Source organism: Channa argus, chromosome 2, assembly GCF_033026475.1.
Source record: "Channa argus isolate prfri chromosome 2, Channa argus male v1.0, whole genome shotgun sequence".
In the NCBI taxonomy this organism is placed as follows: Eukaryota; Metazoa; Chordata; class Actinopteri; order Anabantiformes; family Channidae; genus Channa; species Channa argus.
In genome coordinates, this window is record NC_090198.1 from 22,928,390 (window position 1) to 22,949,619 (window position 21,230).

Here is a 21,230-nt window from a genome sequence, read left to right on the forward strand (position 1 = left end):
AAATAAGCACTTTGAATTTCAATTCCTATAACCTTATTTCAGTAGAGCATCTAAATAAAACACAAGCCCTAATTTATGGCTTCTTTAAATTAGATCATTCAAGTGACATTTTGCAGCTAGATAATAAACTTTCCAGTGCTCTGGCAGTTTGTCATCTGGGCTCTCATAATGATAAAACATTGCCCAGTTCAATGGAAATGCACAAACAATGAAGTTCAATGGGAGCAGTTCGAACTGAGGACTGTCATGCATCCTTGTTGTTTGTGCTCCATGCATTAATGAATGCATGGGCTGCCAGTTATATTAATGAATGTATGAGCTAAATGTGAATTAGTTCATAACTTCATTATCCATAAAGTGTTAAGTAATTAATCATTACCAATTAGAAAGGATCTAATTTCGGGGCTTTATTTATTAATATTAAAAGAGAGTTGTGATATTTCATACACTAAATCTGACATTAGATTAAAGGAGTCATAAATCAGCTATGCATTAATTAAGCATATTATTTGGGGTATTAAATGTTTTCCCTTCGAAGACCAGGTAAAATGTGTCATTTTACAGATTCAGACTTTAGCCACATTGTTTTGGAGTTGCCCATGTCGTATCCTGCATTGTTAATGCTTAGTTTGTCATTTTGAATTTGGATAGTGTTTTACTCTCTCGTTTTCTCCACATTTTCACAAGAGATGCAAAAGCTCAGAAGACTTGTCTCCTGATCTGTGTTGCTATGGAGTCTCTGGCAGCCTTCATGTAGGCTTGGCTATAAACATTTCAGGGTTGTTGTACATGGTTTGCTGCGGGTGCCAGCCCCTTCACTGTTTTTTCCCTTTTCTGCTTGGATTAATCTCCAAATGTACTGAAACGGTGAGCTTAATCTTATCCTCCACACCTTCTTGTTAAGTTGTACTCCACTAAGTACAGCAAATTCACTTAACAAATTTACTTCAGCCTGAAATTTTCAACTTAAGTAGGTTGTTCTATTGCTTCATTTCTGCTTGACAGAATTCCACATTACAATACCACTAACCTGTTGGGCAAGTGGAAGTGTAGAAGAGGATATGGGAGCACAGTAAACAAAAAAGGGAGAGGGAGAGAGTTAGGTGGAGTTGAGGAGGGGGACAGAAGGGGGGTTAAATCAGTCACTCAGCCAAAAACCAGTGCCACGCCCCAGGTGCCAGGGCTAGTAAGAGCAAGCAGCAGGAATGTGAGGGAAATGAATGGGAGTGTAAGTCCTGCCATTCACATGGTGAGTGCTTTCTTTTTTCACCTTTAACCTGCACTACTTACTATATAAACATGTCACAAATCCTGAATGCATGATGAGCAAGAATATCTAACTGCAGGATTTCTGACGTGAAATTTTAAATGTCAGTGTACATGTTTTTTTATCCTTCTGTTTACACAGAAAGGGAGTGGGTACTAAATCTGAGAAACCGATCAGATCCGTCATGATGTATTAATAGCGTGAGTAGACCTGATGAAAGCTAACCCAATTAGCGCTGTGTCCATCAGTGTGAATAATTGATATAATCTCAGAGAGAAATTGAAAGGTTTCCTCAATGGTGAGTTGTCTGCACAATATGACTGTCCTAAGTTCAAATCAAAACATAACGTGGTGTGTGCGTCAGGACATTTTATTTCACAGCTAACAAGACTGAACTTTTTTAATCGCCTCCTTTGTGAAAGGGACAGTGTTTTGTGGTGTATAAATAAAGAATTGCACTCTGTCTCCTTACAAGGAAACAAATGTGCAGCAAAATAAGAGTTTATTTTTTTTTTCAGTTCTTAAAAACGTCAAGGCACTGTGGAAACACTTTGAACAGGCCAGCTAGTGATTCGAGACCACTGCTCTGAGAGAAGAGTACATATTTTCTGTCTGTGCGGTTGGCGATGTGTTTACTGGAAGGGCTGCTAAAACAGGGCACATGTTGCTGCATGTGCAGTCAGAAAGTGAGCCCCAAGAAGACCATAGAGTTCAAGTGTAAATGCAGGGGCAGAGAAAATGTTTTTGTCCAGGAGGTGGGGGCTGTTTGTGTGCATGTGCATATATGTGTGTCTCTGATTTTGTTTGGAGAACTTTGCAAATAACCAGCAAAACCACACTAGAATCCTTTGTGTATGTGTGGTTCACTCTGAGTTATATGAGTTTGCTGAGTCCAGATTTAAGCTCTCTTTCTGGGAATCAGCGTTCCCTGGTTTTCTAAAGCGAGCTGTAAGAGACTGGAGGGCTTTGGGAATGAAGAGGCATGGGCTGGTTTCAGTATGTCCCAGGTTTATCTAGTGTACACAGTGAGTGGTAACAATGGGAGGGTAAGTATCTGATATACACACCGAACCCTGGGGCTCAGCTGCTAGTAATTAAAGCTGGCAGTTGGCAGAGAAAAGAGTCAGGCGACTGTAATGGTCGCTTTAAGTTCAAACCATAATATTTGGATGATGAATCAGGCTTCTAGTAAATGTGTTGTCATGCTGTTGACCCAAGGCTTTCTCCCCTCCTCAATTTTACTTGTCCTGAAGGAGGCACAGAGAGGAGAGAAGACCACTTTGGATGACCCTGCTGTCTGTTTATAATGAGATCTGCCATTAATTTGGTATGCTTCAGCTTCTGCTTTGACGTCAGTACCGTCATCGTGTTGTTTTCTTGTTTTGTTTAGTTTTTTACATTTGGTTTGTCACTCTTTAAGGTGTCCAGGGAGTCCAGACTTACTATTTTAGCTTCAATGAAATGGACACTTTAGAGAGGTGACACAATCAGGCAGAGGATGTTGATTTTGGTCTAATTTATTAGCTTATCCTGTGAGTTCATGGTCGCCACAGCGGATCATTGTCCGCATGTTGATTTGGCAGTTTTTATGCCGGATGCCCTTCCTGACACAACCCTCCCCAATTTCTACCGGGCTTGGACTGGCACTGCATAGCTAGGGATGGGAAAGGGCTCTTGGGGGTTCAGTGTCTCCCCAGAGACACTTCGACATGTAGCTGGGACTGGGGATCGAACCACTGACCCTGTGGTCCGTGGACAACTGTCTTTTAATAGTGCTTTCTGAAATGAATGAAAATATATATAAATATTCCCTTTCTCCTCTCTTTTTTATGGAAGGTTTACCAGGGATAGAAATAGTACAAACACTGCTGCAGCTATTTATTACGCTTATTATGAATTAACCTGCTTGTTGTATTTTTATAATTAATTAACTCTCTAATTAAACTTTTTTAGAAGGTGAGAAAACATTGAAAAATATCTTTTCAAGTTTCCTGTTTTGTCTGATCAGCAGTCCAAAATTTCTCAGTTTACTATGAAACAAACAAACAAAAACAACAGCAAATACACACTTTGGAAGAGCTGAAATCAGAGGGGGAAGGTTTTCTCCTGACCATTTTTTAAAGAATAGATCAACTTATAAATAATTTCTGTTTCTTCAGTCACAAACCTAACAGAGAAATTGCACCTGTTGTTATAAGTCATGGGGGAGTACAACTGCATATGTGAATAAAAAATGGATAAAGCCTTTTTTTGGAGCCCTCTAAAGCTATGGTGTGGAAAAAAGTTATTGATCTGGATATTTTGAATGAATGTCAGAATTTTTGACAAAGATCATAATTAAAAACAATGGTACTTTACATTTATTCATACTCTGTCAGTTTCATGTCTATGGACAACATAATTTATAAAAATATGCAAACCTGTTTGGCATATGAGCTGGGACTGAAAAGATCATACATTCTTCCCATAAACACAAGTCGGTATTGTGGGTATTTCCTTGTCATTTATCACATGTTGCCAGGTTGCGGTTATGTTCTGATTGTTGCGTAAAAGTTGTGAAGAGAAATTGATGACAGTAAGGCTTGTCATGGTGATTACAGTATGTACATGGAATTTAAATACAGTACATAAAAATGTATTACTGAGCAAAGCATAATTCATAATCAGTCATTTTTGTACTGTATATGTTTGTCACTGGGCTGACACATTTGAATCGTGATTCTAACTTTACCAAAAAAAAAAAATTGAGCTAATGTCACCTGCTTCTTTCTTCATAATCAGTTACCTCCTCCTCTCAACAGATTCAGTGTATGACCTTCTACCCAAAGAGCTGTGGTTGCCTGCCTCCACTAAGCAGAACCCAGAAGTCATGAGTCAAAAGAGCGGCGGAGAGGCAGGGCCTCCCCCTTCAGCTTCTCTAGCATCTGGTAGGATTCTATTCCTCTCAACCTTATTTCTCTTCTGTGAGCAGGACTGACCCTATCCCACCCAAAAAACACATTATGTTTTAACAACCAATACTTAGAGCCAAACAAACATGCATACAACAGACAAGCCAGTCAGACAATCGGCCTCCTGCTTGGTGATCTTCACATGTCAGAAAAATACTGCTGAAGAAGAAAGTTATGTCAACTAAACATGCTCGTTCTTGCTTGCACGGTGTGAAAAATTTGGTTTTCATCTACTACATGTTGTGGTCTCTCAGTTTTTACAGCGAGTTCTGACAGTATTTATAGCCCCTCGGCATTTTGAGGTTTTCTATTTTGTAGGGTTAATCAAGCAATATTCTGTAATCTCTTGCAGACTCAGCATAAAAATACTTGGTTGTTTTAACAGTTTTCACAGTTTTTACTATTTAAGTCCAGAAATTAGATACTATGCAAAGCTTGAAGTTTGCTACACTCACATGACATACCCACTCTCACCACTACACACCACCCAACACACCGTTTTAATCATGATGGCATACTTAAGCCATCAGTGTTCTTCTCATTCTCTTGCTGCATGCCTGTTTCCACCACTCACCTGAAAGCTATGCCACTGCATGCTGCAATTCTGCCAGCATTTCCAGCAGCCAGCTGTAGGATCAGTTCCTGGCTCTCACTCCTGAGTTAAGCTAGATTAGTCCTTTTGGGAAGAGACAAGGTCTCCGATATTGTATTGTTGTGAAATTACTGCATTATAAGTATTATTTATTTTACATTGAGAGTTTGAAATACTGTTAATGGCAAATTAGTGAACAAATTAAGCAGTGGTCAGTTTCACTGACTGACCTCTCCACACTTGCACCAAATTTCTTTTCTGAAGGAAATGAATAATTTACTGATCCTGACATTTACAGTGTGGACAGATTGAAAGGGGTCACTCAATAAATTTAAGACTAACCACAGATTTTTTTCCAGGATGTCATTGCACAGTATTTCATTTAAACATAGTCAGTCATTTAATTAAAGGAGAAGATTTTCCAGTTTTATGACATTAAACATTGCAAAAGTCTATACACGACAAAGGACAAACAGGTTTGTAGCATATTTAAAAGATGTATCCTTAATTCTTTCTTAGTACAGTATAAGGTTCTTCTAGAAAGCTGTCAAAACATGCTAATCACATTTCTTCCCTTTTTCTTTGACGATTTATTGTGCACTCAGTTGAAATAAAGCCATCTGTAAATGCAAAACCTTCATCTAAGTAGTGATAATCATTCTGTGTCATTACCTAATCCTAAGGACTTGTCTTCAGGAGTCACTGTCAAAATATAGTCCAAACAGTCTTTAAGACAAATTTCAGTCATGATGTTAAATACTGCATAGTTTTGGATTAGTTCAAATTGGGTTGCCAGATGATAATTGCAAGAATAATATTCCGGTTTAGAAGGAACTCACACTTACACATGGCAGTGACATTTTGACCCCAAACCAGCTATTAAACTAATAGAGCCCTGAAGATAAGAGTAACCCATCATTAAATCTTATACACAGATTCTTGCCTGCTTTGGATGATGTGTAAAAACTGTGCATATAGTCCAAACTAATTCATGATGGATTGAATGTGCTTAAAAAAAATAGCACTAATTTTCTCAAACACTTGGGTCACTGGTGCTTTTCCAGATTGTTTTCATGCAGCAGGGAGACAAGACAGGGGCAGTCAGATACAGTGGACCATCTTTCAATACTCGTTCAGAGCCTGGGGTTGCACTATATCATGTTTTTGTGTTTTGATATATTCTTAAAATGACATTATCTTGGCCTCTTTTTCTGTCTAACTGTTTCTTTTTGCAAACTAAATCACAAAACAACCAAGAATCTCAACAGCACTCTAATTATTTTTTCAAGATCTGCAGTTTACCTAAACTTTTCTCATTTTTCATCTCATTCTTTGTAACAATTTGAATGCCCTAAAATTACAGTGTATGTTAGCATGCTGGAGCAACATTTTTTTTTTTTTTTTTTTTTTACAAACAAACATTTCCTGTGTTATCTGAATAAAGTTTCACTGTTCAGCTCTTATTGCTCATTCGCTGTCTCATTTTTATATTCCAGGAAGTTCCCTCTGAAGCAGGGAGTGTCTGCATATAAAATGGTCTGCAGTTCTCTGCTTCATAGGTCAGAAGCTTGTTTATTTTGTCTCTGTGGCTACGTTCAGTCCCAACAAAATGAGCTTTTGTAACAAAAAAGACAAGAAAAGCTCCAATAATTGGCATGCAGCATATTGCACATACTTTTTGACTTTCCCTCTCCATTTGATCTTTTTGGCTAATTATCCATTCAGTATAATGTGAACAACATACTGCTAATTCACTCAGATATTCAAAATCTTAAAGTTTTTCTTAAATAAGGGGGGCTGCTCATCTCTTCGTTACCCCCATTTAGTCACACTTATACAGTGCTTTACCTACTGTATATTTAGAAATTTGCAAGTACCATCAACACCATAGATACACATATTTAACACACAATGAAAAGGGGGAATTTAATTGGATGTATAAAAACAAAAACAAAAAAAGAAACAATCATGAACAGATTTTGCTGCTTAAATGGGACTGCTAGCCAACACTGGTTGAGATGCCTTTATTTACTGTCTAATTATTTGTACTGTAGATGCCATGCCCTCTTCTATGACCATGGAAGGCCCCCGCAGTGCTTTTTCCACCTCTTCCAGCTCTACCATCCATTCCAGTCCTTCAACCAGAGACCAGAACCCAGCTCAAAGAAACCATGTTGACCCAGAGGACATCAGGAGTAGCAGAGTGGTACCAGAGGTTGTGGGTGCAGAGAGTGGAAATAGCAATGGAAACAGTGGTGTTAACTGCAGGGGTAACAGTGAGCTAGGAGGTGGAAGAGCTGTAACATCCCAGGAGGCCCAGCCACATCATCAGATGACACCGTCTAAGCGCCGCACCGTGCTGAACATCTCTCCACCTCCACAGGACCTGCTTGATGATAGCCGTATGTCCTGCCAGGATGAAACCTCTGTGGACTCAGAGCAGAGTAACAGCATTTGGGTGGATGACTCTGTCTCCAACTTCAGTATCATGAGCACTGTCTCTTACAATGACAACACAGAGGTGCCACGAAAGTCCCGTAAACGTACCCCTCGCCAAAGGCCTGGACCTAAGGCTGTTCCTGCAGAGGAAGCCAGCATGGACATGTTTGACGCTGATAGTGCTAAAGGCCCACACTTTGTCCTGTCACAGCTAGGCCCTGACAACAAGACGGGACCAAAGGGAAGGTTTGTGTAACCCTGTATTTATTCCGAAGTACATTAACTGAGATCAACCTGTTTGATTTTAGTGATCAGAACAGGTCATCAACATGCTCCTCTGAAACGCCTGAAGTTGTTGAATGATAAAAACACTCTACACACACTATAAAAGTTGCAGCAATTAGTCAGAAGACAGAAAATGAATTATCATCTTTTTTCATAAACAGATGTTAAAGCAATGTTTGCTGTTTTCGTTAATTGCATATTTATCTGTTTCTGGGCTGTTCGGGAGTCAGACAAGCAAACTGTCACTGCATGCTCCTTTTACCGTGATAGATAATTTACATTTTTTTATGTTTGTTTTATATTTCCCTAAATAGCCAATAGCTCCATTGACTAAAAACCAGATTAATAAATAAGAAAAAATAATAATTTGTTGCAGCACTACAATATCACCTCATTTGTTATTTGTTGTCTAAATTCACCCATTTGTGTTCAGTTATGATCAGATGTGATGTAGCAAATCCTTTGGTTCACTATTCGCAGCATTTTCACAGTATATATCTTTTCAAGCTCATCCACTTATTGATATGTCCTCCTGGATACTCTTGGACAGAGTAGGTATCAGTGGTAAATGACAGCAGCCTACTGTGGCTCTGTATTTCCCACAACACTCCAATTGAAGAAGAGTGGCTAGATCAGAGGGGAGGGAGGGGCAGGATACTGATGTACAAACAATGGTCAGCCACAGTGAATCACAGAGCCTCTCTCAAAGACCTAGAATAAGCAGAGCAGATTAAATAAACAGATAACTCTGAACACTTTTAAGACTTGCCCGTAGAATGATTCGAAAACCCTTGGAAGATTGAGGGCCTTTTAACTAGAGTATTTTACCTGCTCTGAAAAGCAATTTCACTGCCAAATATAGCATATAAACACACGTTTAGTGTTTTTGTGCTTATGTGGCATCTTTCCTTTTTCAGATTCTTTTTCTAACATTAGTGCCAATTACAACAAAACAACAAGTACAGGGTACATGCTAAACATACAGCACTTTTTAATTCACCAGATTAACCAATGCCAGTTTTAGAGATTTCAGAGTGACAGCTCATGTTAGATGTTTTGGAGATAAAGTCATAGAGGCCAGATTGACGTGGTTTGGACATGTTCAGAGGAGAGACGTGAATATATCGGTAGAAGGATATTAAGGTTGGAGCTGCCAGGCATGAGGTCTAGAGGAAGACCAAAGAGGAGATTTATGGATGTAGTGAGAGAGAACATGAAGTTAGTTGGTGTGAGAGGAGAGGATGCAGACGACAGGGTTAGATGGAGACACATGATTCGCTGTGGCGACCCCTGAAAGGGAACAGCCGAAAGGAAAAGAAGAAGAACCAATGCCTGATTTAATCGAGTAATTTACCAGAATTGGTAATGTTATTAAAAGTGATCTTCTGATATCTCTGTCAATCGATCTTTGTTGCAGCTCTGATGATCCTCGCACAACTAACCGTAAAGGAGGAACTCTATCAATGCAATACCCACCGAAGAGTGAGGGGAAGGAGCTAAAGATTCTTGTCCAGCCTGAGACTCAGCACCGAGCTCGCTACCTGACAGAAGGCAGCAGAGGGTCAGTGAAGGACCGCATTCAGCAGGGCTTCCCTACTGTAAAGGTGAGTGTTAAACCACAAAACAGCTCTGTAATTTGTGAGCCTTTGTTTAGGGATAGTTTAATGATCGGATTATTGCCAGAGGCTTTGAAATAGGTTAAAGCGTATGTTTAGAAAATATCCATGTATTTGAATAAATGGAGAAACTAGAATATTACCAATATGCTCAGTAGGGACTAATGCTGATTGAGTCCCATTGCAAGGTCTAATCAAATATTTGTTTCATATCTGGATTCTATTTCTGCATTATTGTTTGCTCAGGTATCTTGGTGGACCACTTGTGTGCACGGGCACAAGTCGGTGTCTTTTCCGGATCTTTGTCAGATACAAAAAGTAGAGGTCCGAAATATAAGATAGCAGTAGATGATAATAAACAAAGATATGCTTTTAAAAAGCTAGGTAGATTCCACTAGACGGTTATTAGAAGCTTAATTGTTTGATGGGAAAATGCACTTGGGCAACACCCTAATTTTAAACAGGTAGGAAAACACACCTAGTTAACATCTGCAAAACAAAATAAAGGTGAAGAGACAGGAACAATTTCAGCTGCAGGCACAACCATTACAGGACTGGATGTTATTGGGCAGGACAAGTACTAAAAGATTTGATACCTAGCATACAGTTTCTGAAAACCTACGTTCCCTGGCACAGGCGGTACTTAATTTTTGTGATAAATGTTTTAAGTCATGCAAAAGAATGATTGTTACCAATGTCAATCTGCCATCCTGTAGTACTTATCAAATTCAGACCTTTTTAATTAGCGGACATATTTTGATGTATTTCTTTTCTTTCTTTTTTTTCACTTACACAGCTGGAGGGTGTAAATGAGCCTGTGGTTTTACAGATATTTGTGGGCAACGACACCGGCCGTGTGAAACCTCATGGATTTTACCAAGCTTGCAGGGTGACCGGCCGCAACACCACAGCCTGCAAGGAGGTGGTCATTGATGGCACAACTGTCATTGAGGTGTCGCTCGATCCAAGCAACAGCATGACACTAGCGTACGAACTTCTTTGAGATGGATATTGGATAATTGGTAGAGTGTGTGTATAGAGTGCCCTAAACAGATTGTTCACATGAATGGACCTGTGAGCAGGAGTATTAAAAAACAGTATAATTCTTAATAGTGAAGAAATTTCTTACCATAATGAGACATTAGAATTCGTTAACTTTTAAATAATTTAAAGACCTGCAGTTTTGGCAAATAAAGATGTTTTACAGTGTCGTTCAAGCAAATATTGTGTCTCGTATTGTGCAGCGTGGACTGTGTTGGGATCTTGAAGCTCCGTAATGCTGATGTCGAAGCTCGTATTGGTGTGGCGGGGTCAAAGAAGAAGAGCACACGCGCTCGGCTTGTGTTTCGGGTCAACATCCCCCGTCCAGATGGATCGGTGCTCACTCTACAGACTCCCTCATCTCCAATCCTGTGTAGTAAGTGCATTAGTATTAGATTGTTGGTACTTGCAAAGAAATAGAGTTGATTCATTTTTGAATGAATTCTGGTGTAATGTTACACAATAGCAAAACCAGTTTTATTAGAAGGGACTCTTTAAAAGAGGCAAAGCAAACAGTTGATCTGTAACCTAGTTAGTTAATTATTACCATTATACTGTATACAAAGCAATTTTTCTTCATCTCTTCAATGGCAGAGGTCAGGTTTTTAAAGTTTAATTGGGCTGAGGTCAAGACACTGTTTTTTTTTGTGAGCTTTAGGACACATTGTGTACAGATCCATTTAGATTCAAGTGTTATTTAATAAGGGTGTGGGTTTATGTGTAAGCATGAGGGTTTGGCTTGTTTCATAAACAGGAAAAACACTTAGGGCCACTTTCTGTGCAATTGGATTTGGGGAAGACAAGGAAAAAAGATAAGGAAAGGACGAACACTAGATGCGTGTGGACTTCTATTGTTTTCACACAGCCAGCATGCAATCCAGGGAGATGTCTTTCCACAAAAAAAGTAATCACCTTTGGAATCTGAACTTGAAAATGTGCATGGGTTTGTATACAGTGTATGTTATCTTTGTGAGGGACACTCTTGTGAGTGTCCTCTCTTTGTGAGACACATTCAAAGAACTATTTTATGGGTTATGGTGAGACTTAGGTTCAGCTTTGGGTTAAGTTGAGGGTTGGGGTTATGAATTTAGTTGTGATGGTTGGGGTTACAGTACATGAATATAGGATGTGCCCCCACAAATATGCATAGACATGAGTGGTAAAGAGCAGTGAAAGAGATTTGTGAAAAGTGTGGAAGTGGTTTGAAGGTTTCATTTAACATTTATAGATCTGTGAGACATATCCAACAGTTTGACCATTTGAGTTTCATTCAGCACGTCTTCAGCTGTTAGCACTATTTGTTTCATATGTAACAAGTGTTACTACTGTAACTTTGCAGCTGATCAGATAATTGAATTTGAAAAGTTGTGATTTCTTTTAATAAATACACATTACTATAAATTAGTTAGCATGTGTTACATATTTATTAAGTTTAAAATGTATGCAGGTGAACATATTCACACTCCAACCCTCCAAACACAGCTTTAATAAATGCCTAAATATAAAGTGATCAAATATCCAATATTAAATAATAAGTATTTAATTAGTTTTTATATTAATCCCTTTAGGGGATAATCTACTGTTCATGTGGATTTGCTCCACATTTTAAGGACCATTTCCTGGTCTGACTTCCATACAGGAGGAACTATCTTCTAAAATACAATTTTTGAATATATACACTAATGAAAATAGTTCACACTGAGTTGCGTTTTTTAAATCTCTGTAATAATGTCCTGTTACACTAAGGTGTAAATACCCAAAGACAAAAAAAAAAACAAAAATGAAATCAATGAGATTTATTGATGCTGATTATATTTGCTCTTCTTACAGCCCAGCCTGCAGGGGTGCCTGAAATCCTGAAGAAATCACTACACACTTGTTCGGCGAAGGGTGGAGAAGAAGTCTTCATCATTGGCAAAAACTTTCTCAAAGACACCAAAGTCATATTTCATGAGAATGTTTCTGGTACGAAGTGTCTTTTTCATATCTGCTTGGTCATGGACATCTTGGGCTGATTCATTAGTAATGTTGTGTTTCTGAATTAACTTCTCTCCAGATGAGAAATCATGGAAGGCAGAGGCTGAAATTGACATGGATCTGTTTCACCAGGTAAATAGTGACTGGTCTTGCATTAATTTTGCACCAAGTGACTAATTCCAATTACTAATGAGCTGAGTAGACAGAAGCAGTCGTTTCAGATTTGTATGGGGCTTTAGATGTAATCATCTTAAATGGCTGCCTGTTCAAAGGTTTGAGTGGTTTCATTGTGTTGTGACCTAATTACACTCAGAGTCTCTGAGTGTCTCAGTCCAGTTGAAACCTGTGCCGTTGTAAAAAAACAAACAGAACCAGATGAATTGATGAAAATGGAACTTGTACATAGTATGGGTGCAATGTAGTGTGTTAGTTTTGCAGTTATTTTTACATTCCATATTAATTCTTGTGATATGTACAGTATCTCCAAGGTCAAACAAATACTTTCTAAACCAAAAAATAATTTCATTTTCAGGGAGTTTTTCAAAACCTGCACTGGCCTCTCTGTCTCTCGCTCTCGCTCTCGCTCTCTCTCTCTCTCTCTCTCTCTCTCTCTCTCTCTCTCTCTCTCTCTCTCTCTCTCTCTCTCTCCTTCTCTGCTTAAATAGTGATGATACAGCATTTCATTTTTAAAGCTTTACTGCCTCCAGCTGTTGATAAGTGGAATTGTGGGAAACCAGTCATTAGGTAGGTCTGGAGTAAAAATGACCAAAATACGTATACAGTATGTCATGTACAAAGTACATTAGATCTACTTGTACAACTGATAAATAAATAATAATTTCTTAAATGCTTGTTTTGTGCTCACACCTTAGGTATGTTTACTTAAATTTGGTTGACTTAACTTAAGCGAATGTAGAGATATAACCATATACATCATATTTGCTCATCATTTTGCTACCTCCAGTGCAGCACACATTAATATTATGAACATTTCCACTGACAATAATGTGTCACCCCACTGCTCAAAATATGCAGGTAGAGTACACGATACAAACAAAATGAGGACGTATTTTCTTTTTGATAACTTAATTTCTAAATTATCTTTCCTTAGAATCACTTGATAGTGAAGGCTCCTCCTTACCAGAACCAAGCCATCACCTCTGCAGTGTGTGTTGGGATTTACGTGGTGACGAATGCTGGAAGATCCCATGATGTTCAACCTTTTACCTACACTCCAGATCCAGGTTTGTTTGAGTCAGTTTCGGCATCAACCTTCTTTCTCTTTTGTTTACAACCATATGATGGGAAATTATGTGTTCGATAGCTAATGATTTATCACTGACCTTCCTAAAGTGACCTGCACCACAGCTGGCCCAGTTTCTCAGCGTGACAGTAGAAAGCAAGCTGGATTATAGTTAACAACCTCAAAAATGTATTATTGAAAAGTTTATTCTAAACAACAGTTTTCTGTACAAAGAACTGGATCTGTGTTGTGTTTATTCTTAAAATATATATATTTTTTGTCTATTTTCACAGATACTCAGCAAAACTACTTACAATTCAGGAGAATTAAACCAAGTATTAACAATGAGCAATATATTGTAGAAGCACAATACACAGCCCATTTTTAAACAGAGGAGTCCAAGGTCATCCACGTATCGGACTTTTACTAGAACAGTTGTTGAGTGTAAGGTCCTTTGGGTGGCTTGTTACAAGGACATGGCCAGCAATCTAACTAAACTGAAACAATGAACAATATATTTTACAGTAATGTTCACCACATTTAGCGTCTTTCTTAAGAATGTCATTCATTACATTGATGCTCCTGTTTTATGAACTTTAAGTGGAATCTGTTGATTTTTCCTCTTTTAGCAAAACATGATGTTAGTGTGAAAAAAGAGTCGCCTTCTCCAGTGAAGACTTGTTCTTTCGATGAGCAAATTAAAGGTTACTTTGCTTTAATTGAATATTATCCATAACCATAACTCTAGTTGTGCATTTGAAATCTGTTTGTTTCCTTACATGCAGGACAATTGGAAAAAAAACATTTTATTTCATGCTCTTCCTTCTACAGTTCTAGATGGTGCCTTGATGCCCTCAATGTTGCCTTTAGTAAAGAGAGAAGAAGTTACTCCAATGGAGGTGACCAGCAACCTTCAGTCTTCTGGAGTATTTAAGGTAATGTATTATTCTCTACCTAATTTATAACTTCATCAATAATTGTTACACAAACTGTATAGATGGGATGGAAGTGATTTAATTTACTTCACCTACTCTCCATATGATAAGTGTTTACTAGGTTTCAGTTTAGCAATAAAAGTAGCACTGTAGTTGTGCATACCCTAAAAGCAAATTAAAGCACATCATCTGCTATTTTGTGTTGTCAGCAGACTAATGAACTGTGTCCAGCCCAGCAGAGCCCAGACATGACTACAGGACATCAAAATAAAAGCATACAGTTCTCCAACAACATGTCTCAGCCTGCAGTTGACCCTGACAAAGGCCAGGCTTCTGTTTTTACCAACACTGAGCCATTAAGCACCATCCAGAAGCAGGACATTGCTGCCAACAGCTCATTCTCTGTGCCTGCAGACACCCTGCTCCAGCAAAGCTCACAGCAGTTCTTGTTGGAGCCCGGAGAAAGTCTTGGGCAAGAGAGGCCAGGCAGCAGCTCTGGAGCTGTAGGGAGGCTGTGTGGGGAACCTGTGCCACAACAGCAGCAGTTGCCACTGTTCCCTCCAGACGAAGTGGCCCAGCTGGAGGAAGCTGTGAGACAACTAAAGGCCAAGGGGTTCTGCAGCTTACCACTTCAGTCTGACAACTCAATGGCCAAACAACAGCAGCAACAGCACATCCAGCACCAACAACACATCCAAGAACACCAAATTCAGCAGCAACAGCAGCAACAAATACAACAACAGCTTCAACAGCAGCAACAGCAGCAGGTGTTGGAGAACTTACAGCAGCAGCTGTTTCAGTCACAGATTCAGATGCAGTGCAGCATGTTTCAAGATGCCTCCCAGGGCAAGAACGTAGAACAGCAGAGCTCATCACAAGGAGTGGTGCCGAACCAGGGATCTCTTTTCCAACAGGCCCAACAGCAGCAGCAACAACAACAGCAACAGCAGCAACAAGCAGCTCTCTTTCAGCAGGCAAACAGTCTGCTTTCTATTCAGACCGAATTCCTCCAGCAGCCACCCCCACACCCTTCACCACCCATGTTCCACAATCCCAGCTCTTTGGCTGAAACACAAGATCCCCAGGGTGCTCTATTTCAGAAAGCCTCTCAGGAGCAGGTCCAGGCAGCTCTCTTTCAAAACACCATGACAGTACTACAGTCTTCAGAGCAACAACCCTCAACACCTGGACTTTTCCTTCCTCAGACTTCCCTACCCACTCAGCTTACTTCAACCAGTAGTTCACAACAACATCAACGACAGCAGCAGCAGCAGCACCAGCACCAGCAGCAGCAGCAGCAGCAGCAGCTGGCCTTCCTTAACGCACTGCAGTCCCCTGCCCCTGAACCACAATCAGTATTTCAGGCTCAGACCCAGCTCTCTCCCATCCAGCAGAGAGGCCCCATGGAGCAACAGCAGTCCTCCCTGCCTCAGTCTCACACACAGCCATCACAGCAGGCATCCCTGTTTCAGAGTATCTCCCCACATCCATCTGTGAACACACTGTCCCCAGGCCAGCAGCAACAGCAACAGCAGGCTGGACTACTGTTCTGCAACAACCCCCTGTCTACAGCAGACCAGGCCTCCAGCCTGCTGTTCAGCAGCCAGGGTCAAATGCCTCCTTTGACCAGTAGCAGTCTTGCTTCTCAAGAGCCTCAAAACCCTTCATTGCTCTTCTCCCAAGCTAGCATGGTGACTGTAAACCAGCAGGATCGCTCTGAGCCTATGGCCTTAGGCAACCCCACTGACCCACAACAGCAAGTCATGTTTCAGGAGCAACAGCCGATGCAGCTGGGCAACAGCTCCAACAACCAACCTGAGCAGCCTGTGGGCCTCTTCATGCCACAGTCCAACATGGCCTCTCTGCAGGGGGGACTGGCTCAAGAGCTTGTGCAGTCAGCCATGTTTGCCACACAGAACGGCGTTGCAAACCTCCAGACAACCACCTCTTCACCTGTTCAACAGCCAGGAACTCTGTTTCAGACCGATGTGAGTGGACGAATGAATCAGGCCAGCCAGCCTCAACAATCTGGCATGTTCCTTTTTGGGATTCAGAACGGTAAGGTATTATCTATTTAGGATTGTTTTCAGAATCAGCAGAAGGTGACATGGTGTAAAAACCCACTGTATGCTGCTGGCCCAGAATCAGAGGAGTTGATAAAACAGACCCCTAAAGTGGGTCAATTATTGGACTATAGATTAGTTAAATGGCCAGAAACATGACTCCACATCTATATTTATATATTTTTCTTTTACAAGTGTCCCTACTTCCTACGAAACTCTTTATTGTCTACAAAAAAATTATATTTTTGAAAGACTTCATAGGTCCTCTGTGGTAATGGCAGGACCTAAATATACTCAGTCTTCTTTCTTTGTAGAATCATGTTGTTAAACTACATTAATGTGTTATTTTTACAAACCATTCATCGTCCAAACCAAGCCACACTGTGGTGGAGTGATTAACACTGGCGCCTCACTGGTAGAAGGTCACCAGTTTGCATCTAAAGTGTCTGCTGGCCACTGCCTTGATTTTGGTGTTTAGATGTTGTCCCCGTTCTTGTGTGGGTGTCCATGATCCTGACTTTAGTCGTCTTAATAAGATATGAACGTTGCATATAAAAAGTGCAAAGCTACTAGACATGTCCAACTAATTACGCATTTATGAAGAGTATAAGGGAAAAAAAAGGTATTTACGCTTTTATGTTTGGAAACTCATTGATATTTGTCTGTTCCCTCCCTGCAGGATGTGGCCGGTTGATAAACACTCCTGGAAACACCCTGTCAGATCAGATAATAGCCATGAGCCAGTCTGCTCAGAACCAAAGAGAAAGTGACGTCCACATCCAGTCGCTGCTCAGCCAGTCCCTGTCTCAGTCTGCTTCTGTGCAGAACAGCATGTCTGCCTCTCAGAACATGGAGAAGATTGATGATCTGCTGGTCAGCCTGCAGGAGTCAGGGAGCAACTTAACCCACTCATATTAATCATCATATTGATTCATAGATTTGTCTTTGGATTTTTTTTATTAATATCTGGCATAGTTTAAAATATAGACAAAATGTCAAAATATTGAATCCTAAAAATGATGAAATGCAGGTAAACATTTTGTTTTGGTCACAACAAAAACTCTCCATTTCTAACACATGATTTGGTCTCTTATAGAGCTATGGGTTAGATTGGGAAAGAACCATAAAGGCAAGTTAAATGTTGTAACGTGCTGCTGGCTGTGCTGAGCCAGTTTCTCCCAAAAAAGTGTCGTAAATAAACATAATTTAAGATTTTTGGCCAAGCAGTTTGGCTAAGAAAAACTAGAGAATCTTAATCACAGACTGACTCTGCAAAACATATTGTATGTAAGGAAACCAAAATGAATAATGTGAGAAAATTGTTGTTACTATCGAGTGAGAAGAGGCGAAGTCAACCCTCATCTTCAGCTTACGCTGAGTAAAGACAACTATTTACTAGACTTTGAATTAATTTAACCCCTGAAGTTTTATTTATATCTTTAAGGAGACTGTCATTAAGGTAGCATCTGTTTTCATGGTGTTGTTCTCCAAAGTGTGTTGTGGGTTTCCCTTTAATACTTTAATGCTGTATTTTTTATTTTTTTTTTGCATGGAGTGTGTTATAATGAGACATTTTGGACGGAATGGTTGTGATGATATTTGGCCAAACTTGGCCAAACAGCGCAGAAAGGTTAGTGAATGAAGCCTTGAGGTTTGGGAGGAGGCAGAGAAATGAAGGGTAGCAGAACTGCAGAAATAAACAGAGACTCTTTCTACACTAATGTAATGTGTAGTCACAAGCAAGTGGAGCTTTCATTAACAGATTGACTGTTTCTGTGCTCAGTAGGTGTATAATTAAACAAATGTCATATTGTTTTGCTAGCTACAAAACTGCTGACTAATATAATTGTTTTGTTTTGTTTTTTGGTCTGTTTGGTACAACGGTTCCTATATATTCATATTTGTACTACAGCCAACAGCTGGAGCAATGCAGTGCAGATTGTGACCTCCAGCTGTGAAACACATTTGAAATACTTTACCATCTCCACCAATGAATAGATAGCACTTTGGTAATCAAACGTGTTCAGGCTCAAACTGTGTCAGTTCACTACTTTTTCAAACAGATTACTTTTTTAATACATTTTGAAGAGAGGAATATTGAAGAAAGCATGGTGGTAAAATACTGTTCAAGACCTTTTACATGTAGCACTTTACAATACTTTACAATGCTGTTCTTTCTGACCACTTTACTCAAAGGGGGTACAGTACAATCCCACAATCCCACAGGAGGGGGTGTTTGTTTGTTTTTTGCAGCTACCTCTCCCTTATTGTTTAGAATGAAGATCAATTTCTACCATGATCTGTACTGTGTCTGCATGGTGAGTTTTATATCGTCAAGCAGACCTTCAAAAAAATCTCCACTGTCTTTTAAGTCAGGATCATAACGTTTTGTCATTTACAGTTTAACACCTTTTGCCTATTACTTAAACATTTAGTTTCATTGATTTTGTTTTAAAACATCTAGCATCTTGCTGCCAGTCACATTAAAATTGTCACTACTCATTTCCAATACTTTAACCAACTCCAGGCCAAGTGAGGAAAAATGTGGATCAAGACATTTTTTATTCATTTAATGCAATTTCAGTTGACATATAACACATGCATATATAGTAGAATATGCTATAGTATATCATTGTTAGTTTAGTGTTGGGTTTTGTGTGTTTAGTCAAATTTTGATGGGATCACTATGCGTCGGGCACGCATGAACTAGAATAGTATTCTTTAACCAGTTTTATTTATGTGATGCACTTAGTGAATGTTAGGGAGAAGCAATGGTTTGTTGGCTATAACTGTACATTCATACAGCTCATCTGAGTTAAAGTATTAACATGCAGGAACAGTTTTTCGCTGTTTTGTTGTGTTTCCTATTAATGCAAACTGTAGAAGTTCAGAAAGACTTAATGTTGTCGTCTGGAGTTGGCCAGTGGCCTCAGGACCAAAGTTGGATGCGAATCTTGCTTTGCATAAATCCTGATGACAGGCCAGTTTTATGGCTCATGAGCTTTTTTCCTGACTTGCGGTCTAACTTTAAGACAAAGACTTTGTTTTATTTCCTAGATATAATTATTTTGTCTTGTTGCAACACATTTCTTTCTGTTTGTTGTGTTTTGGCAAGAAAAGCATGTTTATGTCATGTAAGTGTGTGCATGAACAAGGGGCTGGTCTCTTATGATGACAGAACTAGCTCTGTTTGATGCCTCAGTTCTTGTCTTCTTTTCCATGTACAGTTTGTTAGAAATACATAAACGCCATTACATTTTATACTCTACATCAGTTGTGTCATCGTGTGTGTCAGTTTGCGCAGTTTGCGCAGTTTGAGTGTTTTTAAAGGGACCCCACTCCTGAAGGATGCCTGACTTTGGAGGATATAGCTAACTGTGATTGGCTTTGTTTGGCGTGTAAAATTGAAGAACTAAGATTTCCAGTGTTCCGTATTTATGATTTTATCTTTTTTACAAAGTTAGAAACAGTCTTTATTTCTGCTGTAGTGTCTGTGCCTCTTCTCAAAGAAGCATATCTAATTTATTTGTGTGTTTGTGTTTCTCTAAATCATTTCTTGTAGTCACAGTATTGATGAGAGCTATATGATTTGGTCCCTCCATATGCTAATACTGTGACAAGAGTGGTGATGCCTTTAAATTAAATGTTACCTGCTAGATAACTCTACATTCCTGTGCACTGTTGCACCTTTGGGACTTTGGAAGATTTACAAGTTGAATTGATAAATAGAATCCCCCTTAACGTGTTTACCCTTTAGTCCCTATCAACCAAATAATTACCAGCGGGGCAAAATGGCACCAAGAGTTTTTACTGTCACAAAAAGATATCCTTCAAAATAAGACCAAATGACAGTATTCAGTATTCACTATGAATTTAGTAGTAAATGTGTGAATGTCTCACTTAGAATGTTCTTTTATACACATACTGGGGAGGTAATTACTTTTTTGAAATTACCGTTTCCTCATTGTGTACAGTGATCCAGTACACAATGTAACTGGAAATCAATGATGTACAAGGCTTTGAATTATACAGTCATTACTAATAAGAGAGGAGTTTTTATAAGAGTTCTCATATTTTTTTCAAGATGCTACAGCCTCCTACTTTCACTCTGTCTTTGAACAACATGTGGTTATCATATAACATTACCTGTTATTTTATTATCAACAAATTGAGTCTGCAATCACATATGTGTTTAGACATTTTTTTCTTGAAATGTCACTTTAGACAAGTAAATACTGTACATGTGCCTTGAGAAAATGTTTGTAGTAGCTGTCACATTTATGTTTCACCATTGTTAACAGTTAGACACCTCATTAAGTAGAATGTTTGAAGCCATACAACTTTGCTTGTGTGTTTGCTTTAAATGCTCAACAACAGTAACCAGATAAATGTGGTTGTGATTGATAAATGTGTTGTGCAATTTCTGTCATGCATCTAACTTGTTTGTACCGAAGTATCTGTTGCATTTATGTTAAACAACGTAGATGCAGAAAAGGTTTCTCTGAAACTGCTATGCAGCTAATATACTGTAAATGTAGTTCTGTTAGTTTTCGAATATATATTTTTCTATATAGCTTTCCCATTTTCAACACAAAAAAGTAACCAAAATAGATGTACTTACTATTATTTATGTTGCTTGTTAAAATATTTCTGTGCCACATGAAACTTTTATTAAATCTTTTCTTTAGTTAAAATGCTTCTTTTTCTTCTCAGCAACTATCTAAGACATGTTTGGTTAGACAAAGGTCACTACTTGTTTGTCAGTCTTATTCCCATTTGGTATCAACACTTACTCTTTAATGGTGAAGTGGTTCCTCTTTG

General features: G+C 39.1%; 1 protein-coding gene across 4 annotated transcripts in view; it reads left to right on the forward strand.

Annotated features, from left to right (window-relative positions):
* nfat5b (nuclear factor of activated T cells 5b) overlaps positions 1 to 20,235 on the forward strand; it is a 34,433-nt gene extending 14,198 nt beyond the window's left edge. Inside the window, exons 1-13 of one of the 4 annotated variants that reach the window (XM_067496522.1) lie at positions 1,185 to 1,249; positions 4,069 to 4,194; positions 6,865 to 7,495; positions 8,952 to 9,138; positions 9,947 to 10,137; positions 10,395 to 10,567; positions 12,022 to 12,156; positions 12,248 to 12,300; positions 13,280 to 13,412; positions 14,041 to 14,115; positions 14,243 to 14,346; positions 14,556 to 16,404; positions 17,089 to 20,235. In XM_067496522.1, coding sequence (XP_067352623.1) covers positions 4,137 to 4,194; positions 6,865 to 7,495; positions 8,952 to 9,138; positions 9,947 to 10,137; positions 10,395 to 10,567; positions 12,022 to 12,156; positions 12,248 to 12,300; positions 13,280 to 13,412; positions 14,041 to 14,115; positions 14,243 to 14,346; positions 14,556 to 16,404; positions 17,089 to 17,327 — 3,828 coding nt within the window. In that variant the 5' untranslated portion in view covers positions 1,185 to 1,249; positions 4,069 to 4,136 and the 3' untranslated portion in view covers positions 17,328 to 20,235. Of the gene's footprint in view, positions 1 to 1,184; positions 1,250 to 4,068; positions 4,195 to 6,306; positions 6,370 to 6,864; positions 7,496 to 8,951; positions 9,139 to 9,946; positions 10,138 to 10,394; positions 10,568 to 12,021; positions 12,157 to 12,247; positions 12,301 to 13,279; positions 13,413 to 14,040; positions 14,116 to 14,242; positions 14,347 to 14,555; positions 16,405 to 17,088 lie in introns of those variants that run through there. The other 3 variants (XM_067496523.1, XM_067496520.1, XM_067496521.1) reach the window with 3 other exon arrangements.
* Positions 20,236 to 21,230: the final 995 nt, after the last annotated feature.